The sequence below is a fragment of the Leopardus geoffroyi genome, chromosome D2 (assembly GCF_018350155.1).
Source record: "Leopardus geoffroyi isolate Oge1 chromosome D2, O.geoffroyi_Oge1_pat1.0, whole genome shotgun sequence".
NCBI lineage: Eukaryota > Metazoa > Chordata > Mammalia > Carnivora > Felidae > Leopardus > Leopardus geoffroyi.
In genome coordinates, this window is record NC_059334.1 from 40,370,651 (window position 1) to 40,384,753 (window position 14,103).

The window sequence follows — 14,103 nt, forward strand, 5'->3', positions numbered from 1 at the left end:
ACTGACCCCTGGAGGCACACGCATGGCTTTAGGACCTCATCCTAGGGAAGCAGAGAGGAAGTTGGCCTCCTTTGTGTCCTTGAATTCCATGGGAAAGCCCTTTCCTTGTCCCTGTCGATTTTTTTTTTTTTTTTTTTGTCTTGCTGGGCTCCAACACAGTTAGAAGGCAGAGTTTTAAACGCATTACCTCAGGATGCCACATGTCCTGGAAAAGAAGGTTGGCAAGGTGGAGCAGGCAGAGGGAGAGGCTGAGGAGCCTAGAAACCCCTGGCTGGCTCCTCTGGCCTGTTTGAAGTTGGCTCAAAAGACATGGAATTAGTAGGCAGAGCTGCCCCCTCCTCCTCTTACCCGCAGAGAAGAGATCAGTTCCTGGCTGGCCCAGGGCAGTGTCATCGATACAGCTGGTGTCATCGTTACCTTCCACTAACAGATCACTCGACACCTGTCGGCCCAGGCAGGGCTGGTCGGGGCGATGCCCTGCAGAGCCGGAGGCTTTGACCCTCCCCATTGTCCCTGAACCCCAGGGGAGCCCGAGACACAAGCGCTGCTGGGATGTGGCAGTTGGTGACCCGTCAGAAGGACTAGGTTGCTCCGGGTGCCTGCCCCACCCCCTCTTCAGGGTCCCTGCTGCCTCTTGGCTTCCTGCTGCCTGGCCCCTGTTGCTGTCCTGGGCAGAGGCGATGAGTTTGACACTGGCTGGGAGCTGAGGCAGAGTGACGATGCTGCACAGAGAAGGGGGCCCCCCGAGTGGCCCCAGAGTGAGGAGCCAGGGGTGAGGAGTAGCCTGGGGTACCCCGCCTGGCAGGGCTTCCCTGGCTGGCTGCCCTTCTGGTGTGTGCACCCCAGGGGACACCATGCTGCAGCAGATCCTACATGACATGTACATCGACCCCGAACTCCTCGCCGAGCTCAGCGATGTGCAGAAGCACATCCTCTTCTACAAAATGCGAGAGGAGCAGCTGAGGCGCTGGAGGGAGCGCGAGGCTTGGGAGGCCCTGGCCGAGGCAGAGGACCTCAGGCCCCCGAAAGTCAAGCGAGGTATGTGGCTGGGAGTCACCGAGGGGTCACCCCCTGGCCTCCCAGGAGGTGGAAAAGCTCCTGATGCCAGGCTGCATTCTTTAAAACGAGCACTAGTGTGCTGAGGGCTGGGGACTTGAAATCCTTGTCCTGTGAGTGTCTGGCCCCATTCACCCGGCCTCTGTGTTTTGACCAGGTCTGCGAGGCTCCAAGGCTGCAGAGGGGGCTCCCCGGAGCCCCTGATGGGGTTGGGGAGTGGGGACTTGCTCTGTCTTGTTGTGGGAGGCCTAAGTTCTGGGAAGACACCGTTGGGATCTCGGTCGCTCCGTAATTGCCTGGTGAGGGAGAGGGCATATTCTTGACCTTCCCAGTGGTTCTAGGATGGAGGGCCACACAATTCCTCCCTCCCTTGTGCGTGCGCACGGTGGCTCTCAGCTGGGGCCGGCACAGCGCACCCTGCCTGTCCTCCCTATTTTCGCGTGAGAGGATGCTTGGGGTTGTGCCTCGAGCCTTGCTGGGCATCTGGAGAGAGGGTGTCAGGGAATGTCCCGCACACAGAATGACCAGCCCCAAATGGCAGTAGCAGCGGCAGAGAAGAAATAGGAGCCCAACCTGCCTTTCGCGTGGCTTCTATGTGGTCATGCGCCCGTGGACCGGTGCCCCTGTGATGAAGATACACGTGAGGTTGTCGGGCTGCTGAGGCTCAGGACAGAACTCGGGGGTCCTGCTGGGGACGGTACTCTCTGTGGACGCCGCACTTTGTGGTTTGCCAAGCCCCTTCATCTCCTCTCTCATTCGCTCCCCACCCCCAAACCCTCCCCTTGACCTCCATACTGTTCAGCAGAGTGAAGCGTAGACTTGATCTGTTTAAAGTTTTCAATCCAGGACCGAGTCCAGCATCTGGACTGGGCATGCAGGCCCCTTGGTGGCCTGGCTCCTTCTCTGCACTCCGGGCTCCCTGCTGGACAGCCCTTGCCACGTGCCACAGGCCACGCTCCTACCCATGGGGACACGCTGGCTCTCCCCAGCCTCTGTCTTAGCACAAGGAGTTCTTCCTGTTAGAAACGCCCCCCTACCTTCAGCCTCCGGACAAACTCCTCCAGGACGAGTCCCCACCCACTGGAGTCTTTAGGGGATGCTCCTTGTGCAGGGAAGAACTTGTTCCTCTGCAGGAGTGTAGCGCCTGCCCCTGCCCGAGAACTCGACACACTGTCTATCCTTTATCATCTGCTTGCCTGGCTCTCCCAGGGGTCCCAAAGCCACTGGAGCATGAGAGCAGGCTGCATTCTGTCTTCCATCCTTGGGTCTAACAGAGAGCTGGCACGCAGTTAAATCCCTGTTTTGGACCCCAAGGGGGAGAGCTCTGAGTTGGCTGCGCCTGGCTGGTACCCAGGCCCGGGCCTTCCGGACCGGGCTGCGCTGGCAGCTGCCGTCACTAGCTGGTGACGGGGACAGGCTGCCTTTCCAGCCCCACCCGGCCTGAGCCCTGGGGCCTCACACCGTCTGCAGGCTGGCTCTTCTGGGAGGAAGACAGATGCCCAAAAATTTAACTGCAAAAACATTTTTATGGCAATTTGTCACACACTGACATCTACATTTTCGTGTGTAAATTATACATTAAACTCATTTGGGTTTCTGGTGCAGAAGACTCTTTTCCGGGTAATTAATTTTCTGATTTATAAAGAATGGAGAAGAGGAGGAAACACACTGAGGACTGTGTGTATTCCAGGTCAGGATCTCTTTCAAATCTCAGCTCTTTGCTTCAGTCCTGCCTGCGGAAGGGCCTGGGTGGACCGTGTCAAGGCTCTGGGGGGCTGGCTTTGCCTTGGAAGGTTGCAGAGCTTTTGCTGCAGGGACTGGGACACACAGTGTCCGCTTCCTGTTCTGGGATCATGATGAAGGGTTCAACAAACCCGCATCTGATCTGTGAGTATCATACATTTATCAGATGCCTGCCCGCACTGAATGCTCCCCTAGCCCTGTGACCCCGTTTCAGATGGGGAAGCCACGGCTCACAGAAGTGACTCAATCCATCCATAGTCACCGAAATGCTAAGAAGTGGAGTTGAGAAGAACATCCCTTGACTTTGGCCTTGGGTCTGGGGACTGATGTCCATTCATTCACTTCCTTTTTGTTTTTTTAATTTTAATTTTTTAAAAATGTTTATTTATTGAGAGAGAGAGCGAGCGAGCATGGGGGAGGGGCGGGGGGGCAGGACGCAGAATCTGAAGCAGGCTCCAAGCTCTGAGCTGTCAGCACAGACCTGGACATGGGGCTCGAACTCACGAACCATGAGATCATGACCTGGGCTGACGTCGGATGCTCAATGGACTGAGCCACCCAGGTGCCCCCTCCATTCATTTGCTTCTGAACTCAGACTTTAATTCAACAAATGATCTGTGCATGCATTCATTTGTTCATTCATGTAAGTGAATATGTGAATACTTATTCATTCACTTGTGCCATGTGACTAAGTGCTGACTTTGGCATAGAGCTTTGGCCCTTGAGACTGGGGGTGGACAGATCACAGGGAACACAGCAGACTGGTGTGCCAGGAGTGAGGCCTGGGGCACAGCAGCCGCATGGTGGCTCAGGGCGGGAGTAAGTGGGGACATGTTCCACTGGCTGGATCTTTTCCTTACCTCCACTCCCCGCCCCCACGTGTCCTGAGGGAAGCTTCTGCTATGCTGCATCGAGGTGCGTGCCCCTTGGGGATCCCTGAGCACAACTTACCCGGTACCTGATGAGTCTAGATGATGCCTTGACTGCTCCTGCCCATTGCCCCAGTCCTGTCTTGTCCCCTAAGGCCTCCCTCCCACCATCTCTTTTCTGGGGATACTTCCCAGCTCCTAGCAGACCTGACCTTGCTGTTTGTAGGGCTTAGGCCCTGTAGGGCGGGGCCGGGCGTGGTGCTCCCTGTCCCTGAGAACTTTTCCACTATCCGGTTGTGCCTGGAGAGGGGGGTAGTAAACACTGGTGATACGGATCATTCTAGTTTACAGAACCTCGGGGGGTTTTATCCTTGAATACACCCTCGGGGGGTGTGATCCTTGAACACACCTTTGGGGACCACACGGAAATGAGCTGGGGTAACAGTGACGGTCATGGCTGTGCACACGTCACTCCCCTGACCACGCAGGCACATTTTTTTGTTTGTTGGTTTTCACTTCATACTTTGGTGAGAATCTTCCGATGTTCTGCCCCGTTGTGGAAGATACAGACCCTCAGCTTCGATCCTTTATACCATCATGTTTGCTGTTTTGTCCCATTTCTGAGAGAATCCGAAGTCTGACAGGACTCTGGCAAGGCATGCTGTAACACTAGGTGCCTGTTAGATTTAAACCAAGCCCTTCCGATGTTACCATGACCTTCACCCTCTCTTCCCCTGTTGAGGGCCCTTTCTCCACAAAAGCCCATGCCACACGTCAGGGGTTGTAGAGCCTCACAACCTCCGGCCCCTTCTGTGCTTGCTCGGTCACCCCGTTTCTTAGGCTTGAAGCTGGGTGTTGCCTGGGATGAGGACTCAGGAGACACGTGGTCGCACTGTCGCCATGACCCAGGAAGCTTCCCCACCTGGACCTGTCCGTTCTGCCGTGACCGACAGTTTGTGTCGGTGTTCAAGTGCTTCCTCTATATCCTTCTGGACGTCCTTTGTCTGGGAGCCAGATGTCTTCCCCCCCGCCCCCCCCAACCCTTCCTGCCTGCTTCTTGAATGTGGCTGACCCTGGCCACCCTGGGAACTGAGCCTGCGCGCTCATGGGAGGGGCAGTTCTCACCACGTGGCCAGCTCCGTGCCAGAGAGCCCCACATCTTCCTGTGTCGGCTCACTGGTCTGCTCCAGCCCCCTCTGCCTCATCCCCCGCCACTGGGATCATCCTAGGCCCACCTCTCTCTGTTGGCTTAGCCTGGGCAGCAACCAGGAGCAGCTCTAGAACACCCTCCTCAGCATCCTCCCTGCGTCTCAGAATTAAGCCACTCCTGCTGCACATCTGCCCCGGCCTCGGTGGCCCATGTGGGCCTGGTCCAGGCCCCGATGACAGCTGTGTGACACGCTCCTTTTCATGGGACATCTGCCTTCTCCCTGTTTCCTGGGAACCATCTGGTAACCATGGCAACCTCGCCTGCTAGGCCTGGGCCCTCCTAGCCTCAGTGAGTTCCCTCCCCCCTGACCCCCATGGAAATGTCGACCTTGAAAACCAGCGCTGCCTGGAACCCTGTACTTTCCTGCAGACGTTCCCCGCATGGCCATGTTCCGGGTGGTCCCCTTGCTTCACGCTCACTCCCGGCAACCCTTTCTCCGCACAGCAGCCAAAGAAATTCTGCAATACCTGATTAGCTCATTCATCTTCCCGCCGCAGTGGCTTCCAATACAAAGAAAATAGAACACTTCTTGCTGGCCTCTGCCCCCTCTCCAACCTAATCTCCACGCATCTGTGTCCCTCTTTGGGGAATGCTCTCTCCCCAGATCCTCACGAGGCTGAGTGCTTCCCCGATCACCCACTCTCCACGAGTCCCATCCCCATCTCTCTCTCTTACGACACCCTGCCTAATTTTCTCTACAGAACCTGCCGCATCTACAGGTACCGTTTTTTTTTTTTTAAATTGTGGTGAATTACACACAACATAAAATGTACCATTTTAACGTGTCCGTTTCAGTGACAGTACATTCAAAATGTTGTGCAACCACTGCCTTCATCGAGCTCCAGAATATTTTCATCCCAGAACGGAAACCCTTTATCGATGGATGAAGCACTCACCCCCCCATCCCCTCCTCCCCTCAGCCCTTGGCACCCCCTGGTCGGCTTTCTCTCTCTATGGATTTGGTGCCTTCTTTTTTTTCCTTACGTTTCTGTTTGCTTGTTCACGATCTGTCTCCTCCGTTAGCCTGAAAGCGCCGTGAGGCCACGGACGTTGCTGGCTTTGGTGCCGGCATCTGGACGCGGCTGGGGATGTGGGTGCATAGCTTGCACATGTGCTGTGTCACAAGAGCTGGACCAGACGGATGGGTGCTAAAGGGTCTCTTTTTTGAATGGAAACCTGTGCGCTTTGCGGTGCGACCTCTCCTCTAGAAGTCGAGAATCTTCAGTGCAAGAATGAAAGTCACAATATACTTGTGTTTGAGGATAGGTGATAGGAGCTGAAATATGATCTATAATAACATAGAAGTAATGGCAAGTCTGTCACCTTTTCTCAGACTTAGAACTCACTTCAGTTTCGTTCCTTGTTTTAGGTTTTTGACTTAGATTTTAGTTTGACCAATATGACCTTTTCTGTCTTTGCATCTTCTTAGTGTGTATTTGCCGCCATCTGTTGTTTTTTTTCCCCTCCAGCCTTTTGGTACCATTTTGTTTTAAGAGAGCCTATTGGAAAATGTATATGAAATAGCATATGCCATTTCAAAACTTATTTTTGGAGAGTGCCTGGCTGGCTCAGTCAGTGGAGCGTGTGACTCTTGATCTCAAGGTTGTAAGTTCGAGCCTCACATTTGGCATAGAGATTACTAAAATAAATAAATAAATATTTATTTATTTATTTTAAATAAATAAATAAATATTTATTTTAAATAAATAAATAAATAAATATAAAAAAACTTATTTTAAAAAATGTACTTGAACCCATTTTATCTATCTTTATCAGGGCTAAAGCATTTTGTCCTGAAGATGAGAAATATAAGGACTTTAAAATACTTTTCTTCATGATTTTCTTGGTATAATCAAGAATTTTATTTATTTATTTATTATTTTTAGAAAAAGTTTTTAGAGAGAGGTCGGGGAAGAGTGGTAATGAGGAAGAGAGAGAGAATCCCAAGCAGGCTCCACACTCAGTGCAGAGCCCAACGTGGGGCTTGATCCTATGATCCTGGGATCATGACCCATGACCTGAGCTGAAACCAAGAGTTGGATGCTCAATGGACTGAGCCACTCAGGCTCCTCTAATCAAGAATTTGAGATGGATTTTATTTGCCTTATTTATTATTTCACGATTTACATTTTAGGCTTACAATAGGAGTTTCTTAATCGAATCATAATAACTAATTATTTGGACATTACGTCCACTCGGTAGCTGTGTCATTACTCCCTACATGTTTTTTCCCTCTGAGGGGAAAGCGATCAATGTTTTATTCCCCCTTCGCCCCATGGCACAAGAGATTTGATCAAGCCAGCAGCATACCCCAACCATGGGGATTCTCAGCACGTCACACAGAAGTCACTAAACATCCATCAACTGACGAATGGATAAAGAAATTGTGGTTTATATACACAACGGAATACTATGTGGCAATGAGAAAGAATGAAACGTGACCTTTTGTAGCAACGTGGATGGAACTGGAGAGTGTGATGCTAAGTGAAATAAGTCATACAGAGAAGGACAGATTCCATATGTTTTCACTCCTATGTGGATCCTGAGAAACTTAACAGAAGACCATGGGGGAGGGGAAGGAAAAAAAAATGGTTAGAGAGGGAGGGAGCCAAAACGTTAGAGACTTCTAAAAACTGAGAACAAGCTGAGGGTTGATGGGGGGTGGGAGGGAGGGGAGGGTGGGCGATGGGTATTGAGGAGGGCACCTTTTGGGATGAGCACTGGGTGTTGTATGGAAACCAATTTGACAATAAATTTCATATTAAAAAAAAAAAAGAAGTCACTCAACATCAAGGGAAACCCACGCTTGACACTGACTTCTGCTGCATCCTGTTCTTGCTCACATAATGTGGTGGGACCCCATTCATCTTGGCATGCTGACTTCCTTCAACTTCCTTCTTGAATTTTTCTGTTAGGTCCAACAGTTTTTCAGTTGACGTGGGAGGCGATGACCACACAGGGTCACTGGAGAGAGGGTGCCCTGGGTTTCTGAACTGTAGTCGGAGCTGTTGCTCATGGCCTCTTTCCTGGGTACCAGGGACAGAGCGTCTAGGGCAGCGCTGTGGGAAGGGGGCGTTGGGAGACCATTGACAGACTCTCCCCTTTGGATCTCACAGCACCAGATTACCTGCCATTTGTGCCCATTCCTTTTGTTAAGAAAATGTTTCCCGTCGATATGTAAATTTTCAAGGAACAATTCTGGGGAGGGGAATGTTTGATGGGTTTTTTTGGTAGAATATATGTGATGAGGAGAGAAGAGGTGTCTGGGGGTGGGGCAGGGTGTCCAGCCTGCGGGGGACACTAGTTAGTGCTATGTAAACAAGAGGCAGAAAGTCCCTTGTGCCAAGATAATTGGTAAATTGGGGCTGAGTGTGAGTCTGAGGGGTCAGTTCGGGTAGCAGATGAGCAGTGGGGGTGCTACAAGCCTCTTAAGGAGCCCTGAAGTCAGGCAAGAGGAACGTCATGAGAAGCGTGTGTATGGTGACCCAGAGCTGTCCACCTGAGCCCGGAAAGGCGTCCTAGCACCCATGACCTGTAAGGTTGGCACCTGCAGCCCTCGGGGTATATTTGGGGGCAGGCGGACCATGTTCTAGATTTTCACCCTTGAAGGGACACTCCATTAGCTCGTTTTCTGCGGTTCCCCGGGGTGGGGGGTGGGGCGGGAACAACAGTCACCAGTCAGTTCTTCCCACTTCGGTTGGGTTGACGTTATTTTCAAAATGCCTCTAGCATGGTAGAATGGAACCAGGTCAACTGGGTTTTCATCTTGGTTCTCTTTTGACCTTTGAAAGTCACCTGCGCCAGGGGAATAACAACCCTTTCTCAACAGTCGTTGGGAGGATTCACAAAGCTTCTTCGACAAATGAGAAAAGCTTCTGCCGCCGTGTTGGGCACCTAATTATACTCCTCACCTTCCTTTCCTCCCCTTACCGCCCCCCCCCCCCCCCCACCGCCTCCGATGGCAGCTCCTCTTGGAACTGGCTCAGCCTTTTCCTGGTGCTCCACCACTAGACCTAGGCTAGGGACCAGCTGTCTCACGGCCCGGCCAACCTCAGTTTTTCTGGAGTCTCAGCCATAGGGAGGTGCTGCCTTGGCCGTGCCTGTCAAATCATCACCCCTTGTGTGGTTTTATTTTGTGGGATAAATGAGAGGAAATGCAGTTATTTTATACTTGGTTCTTGGGATGCTGATAAACACCTTTCCTACGGATCAGGCAAAGACCTCAGACGTCGTATTATAGTGCATGCGGGACTAGTCTGCGGGGAATCGCTGTTGTCTGCTGATAGCTGGAGGCACAGCATTGTGTGGCCTGGGACCATCCCGGCTGTGACTGTGTGGCTGGGCATGGGGCCTTGTCCTGGGCAAGGCAGTGGGAAAAAAAGCTAGGGGTCTCTGAGAGCCGTGTGTGCATGTGTGTGGCTGTGGGAATGGTATTCATGTTGCTGGTACTTTGGGGTGGGGGAGCGCTGGGGCCAGGCTTTTCTGTTCCATCTGCCTGAACGGTGACACCCAGCACGGGCCTTCCACCGGTAGGTGCTCTATCGAGGCTTGTGGACTTGACTAACGGGGCCCCACTTTCTGGCTTGCTAGTCCCATGTCCTGCCGGCACGCGGCAGACAGAAAGGTGGGACAGCTGTGCTAGTGAGTGAGCTCCTAGTGGAGATGCCACACTGCCTCCCCGCAGCTCAGTTCCTCATCTGCAATGGGGGAGGGGTTTCCGAGTGGCCGCGAGGATGCTGGAGCCACCGTGCAAAGTTCCGAGCCAACTCTGCTTGCACAGCACTGGCTGGGGGCCTCTGGTTCCTTTGCAGCTCCCCGCCTTGGCCCCTTTCCTTCCTGCTTTTCCCCAAGCCTGGAGATACGGTGCTGACTGAGGCAGCTCCATCTGGCAAATGGCGCCGGGGTCCATGGCCCTCCCGTCTTTAGTGGTAGCACTTTTAGAAAGGGAAAAGCCCAACATCACGAGTAAATCACGCCAGTGCAAATTGTAACAATGAGATGGGCAAATGTCAAAGAAGTTTGACAGTGGTAATGTTGATGAGGATCCAGGAAAAGAGATATTCTCTCTTACATGGCTGAAGGGACGTATAAAGAGGGACAGAGTGCTTGTCCTTTTCCATTATTTCTGTTGGTTCCCGAGGAGCTTGGGCCCACTGGAATGGGGCAGATAACGAAGACCAATGCCTGGAGCCATGCAGCCGGCCAGCGGTCAGTGGCCCAGCAGAGAACTTGACTTTCTGGGTAGCTCCCTGCCCTTTCCTGGCTGCTGCCAAAACTCAGGGGCTTTGAGCAGACGGAGTTTGGCTCCGCTCTGGATGGAGGGAAGCCCCTGTCCTGCCTGTTGAAAGGGGGATGCCTGACGAGCTGCTCAGGTTTAATTTCTCTCCCCTTGCATCAGGGGCGGCCATGCTTGCCCCCTCCCTGCTTCCCCTTCCGGGTTGGAGGTCAGCAGGGACACTTTCTGAGAAAGGCCACCAGCTGCTTATCTCCCGACTCCCTGTAACCAGACCCCAGGTCTCAGCTCCAGCTCAGAGTAACAGGTTGCAGACGGCTGCCTGTCCCTCAGCTAATCTCTCCGGGCAGCTAGCATTACTGCTTTCCAGGTTTTTCTCACATAAAAATTAACAAAGTTTCTTAGGGTTTTCCCACTTGGAACCGGATTTTGCATTCGACTTTGGGGCCTAAATTCCTTGAGGGCGTTTTCATACCTATTTCTCCCATGTTCTTGTAAAATTACCTGACCTTAGTTAGGCCTTAGTTATTGTTACCCTATCATTTCACAGATGTGTTTATTTTCTGGCCACCAGGGTTGGGTTCTTGCAGCTGGGCTCTGTGAGATGCTAAACATTTTGGACGTCGGGTCCGTGCCCCCGGTACTTGTGCACCCCCTTCCTTTTACAAATCAAGTTATTTTGTGCCTCAGATGTTGTTCTAGATAAAAATTCATGGCTGACAAGGAACAGAAGTAAGACTGGGGTCCAGAGACCTCCCTAGCACATTGGCTGGGCTGTGTCAGTACTGAGGGGAGGTGGGGTTGAAGGTGGGGCATTAAGGATTTCCCAGTGACGATGACACCAAGTCCTAACATACATGGGGCATTATGGTCTTGGTGGAAGTTCTTGGATTTGCCCCTTATTCTTCTCACAGCAGGGGGCAAGCCTTCTGAAAGAATGTGGCCTGGAGCCTGGGGCGGGGGTGGGGGGGGTCGACTTCAGGAGCCATTTTACACTCACAAGCTGAAAGCGAGTTTGTGTGTGTGGGTTTAGTGTGACCTGACTCCAAGTGCGTCGCTGACCCAGTTCTGAATACGGCATAAAGCAGCCTGATTATTGACGACGTACCTTATGCCCGCACCATGCCGACCTTCTTTCACTCACTTGTGCCGGAAGTGGTACCGCGGCCACAGGGCCTGAGTTCAGCGGCTCTGACCAATGTCTAACGGCAGGTGTCTTCCACTTATTAATTTCACCTTAGCAAGTTATTCAAGCCTTCCTGAGCCTCAGTTTCTTTTTACGTACGTTGGGGGTGATGGCAATAGGACCTGTATCAGGGATCTGTGGGCAAGATGAAACGAGCTGCTCCCGGTACCTGATAAACATTAGCAAAAGCACATTTCTCACCTCGTGGAGCTCTTTTCTGTTTGTTTGTATGTTTTTCCCAGAAGATTAAAGTTCACAGCTTAGGATAAAAAGCACCTGTATAAAGAGAACGCACCAGCTATTGGGGCAGCCACCTCCGTGTAGGATTCATTGAAAGGCACCATTTCATCAGAAGTGGCCCTACCCTTCGGAGATATCTGTATATCTATCAGTCTGTGTATCTATCTATTTAGATTTATTTTAAGGAATTGGCTACTGACTGTGGGACTGGCAGGCCTGTCATATCTGTAGGGCACACGGGCAGGCTGGAAACTCAGGCAGGATTTCTATGTTCCAGTCTTGAGGCAGAATTCCTTCTTCTTGGGGAAACCTGTTTTTTGCTCTTAAGGCTTTAAACTGATTGGGTGAGGTCTACCCACATTATATACGGAGAGTAATCTGCTTTACTTAAGTCAACCAATTGTAAATGCTAATCACATCTACAAAAAAAAACAGAAACGCCTAGGCTAGTACTTGACCAAACAGTTGGGCACATGGCCTATCCATGTCGTCACATAAAATTAACCATCACAGCTTATAATTGATTCTACCCACATGTAGTAAACACCTACTGTGTGCATCTACTGTGAGAGATGCTAGAAGTCCTCCATGTGGCTGGGGTGGCCAGACACTTTGGTAAGGACGTGCTGGGTAAAGGGGGATCCTTGCAAGCTACCCCTCAGGATCCAAGAATGGCAAGAACGATCTGGAATCAGAAAGCTGTCTGTAGCCAGAGTTGTTTTTCTCCTGGGTTCTTGGTGTTTTTTCTGCACACTTGCTCCTACAGGCCACCTCCCAGTGCTATTCATCTGTGGACGCAACCCTTCTAATGCTATCCCAGGTCTGAATTCTAGGTGGCCTTCCACTTCCAAGATCTGTTATCATCAAATGACCCCTCCCTTTTTGTCTTAGTTTAGATTCCTTTCAGTGGGCGTCTGATTGGCCCAGCTCTGGTTCACATCTGTGAGCTAAGAAGCTGGGGTCATGGAGAAGGTAAGGCTGCTGCTTTTCAGAGTGGTGAGCTATGGAAGGCAGAGCTAGAAGGGAAGTTGGATATTATGGGTAAACTTGTAATATCTCTGCTTAGGGTAAACCTTCTTGTCTTGGTTGGCCCAGGCTTTATTGGTTTTAAAAGTGAAACTTCTGCATCTTGGGAATCTCCTTTGTTCCAGGCAAACTGGGACTGTTGGCCATCCTATCTCTGGTACATCTTTTCTATTTGGAGGGGCAGGGGGATATGATATTACCTTTCCCACTCCTTGACAGGTAGAACATGGGCATATATAGAGGGTAAAGTAAGGTTCCACGTTCTATTTTCTGAGAAGAAAATTCTTTCTCCATTGAGTTACTTTGGCCCTCTTGTTGAAAAGTATTTGACCATGTATGTGTGGGTCTATTTCTGGACTCTGTTCTGTTTCACTGATGCACACGCCTACCCTTACACAAATATCACACTACCTATAGTTTCATAGTAAATCTTGAAACTATAATTTTGTAGTAAATCTTGAGACTGAATTGTTTTGAGTCACACTTTGTTCTTTTTCAACATTGTTTTAGTTATGCCAGGACTTTTGCTTCTCCACATAAGTTTTAGAATCAGCTTGTCAATTTCTATAAAAAGCTTAGTAGGAATTTTAGATTGCATTGGACATGTAGACCAATTTGGGGTGAGTTGACCTATTGATACAGTTGTCTTCCAATTCATGAAAAAGGTATGGTGTTCCATTTATTTAGGTCTTCTATTTCTCTCAGCAATGTTTTGTAGATTGGAGAACACATTTTGTTAAATTTATCTCTATTTCATGTTTTTTGATGCTATGGTACATGGTATTTTAAAATTTAATTTTTACTTGTTTGTTGATAAGATACCTTATTTTCTGTGACTTTGCTAAAATCACCTATTAGTTCACATAGTTTTTTCTTTTGTAGATTCTTTAAGATTTTATATGTAGATGATCATATCATATGCAAATAGAAACAATTTTATTTCTTCCTTTCCAATATGTGTACATTTAAATTTTCTTTTTCTTGCCTTATTACATTGGTTAGGCTCTTAGTACAATGTTGAATAAATGTAGTGAGTGCAGACAACGTTGCCTTGTTCCCGGTCATAGGGGAGGAATTTCAATCTTTGATCCTTACATATAACGTTAACCAAAGATTTTTCCTAGATATACTTTATTAGGGTCAAGAACTTTTCCATTATTACTATTTTGCTCAGAATTTTTATTAGGAATGGACATTGGTTATATCAAAAGTTTTTTGTGAATCTGTTGAGATAATTATAGCTGTTTCTTTTTCAGTCTGCTCATATGACAAATTACTTTGATTGACTTTTGAATGTTGAATCGACCTTGAATTCTGGGATAAACCCTGTATGGTCATGATACATTATCCTTTTTATATATTTCTGAATGCAATTGGCTAATACTTTGTTAAAAATCTAAAAACTGTTTCTGTAAGGGATATTGGTCCATAGTTTTCTTTTTCTTTAAAATTTTTTTAATGTTTATTTATTTTTGAGAGAGAAAGAGAGAGAGAGAGAGAGAGAGAGAGAGAGAGAATGAGTGGGGGAGGGGCAGAGAGA

The 14,103-nt window shown here is 49.8% G+C and overlaps 1 protein-coding gene across 2 annotated transcripts in view; it reads left to right on the forward strand.

Moving 5' to 3' along the window:
* Positions 1 to 128: 128 nt before the first annotated feature.
* The window catches only part of SH2D4B (SH2 domain containing 4B), an 88,232-nt gene continuing 74,257 nt past the window's right edge, over positions 129 to 14,103 (forward strand). Inside the window, exon 1 of one of the 2 annotated variants that reach the window (XM_045437858.1) lies at positions 129 to 1,038. In XM_045437858.1, coding sequence (XP_045293814.1) covers positions 855 to 1,038 — 184 coding nt within the window. In that variant the 5' untranslated portion in view covers positions 129 to 854. Of the gene's footprint in view, positions 1,053 to 14,103 lie in introns of both variants that reach the window. The other variant, XM_045437859.1, reaches the window with a different exon arrangement.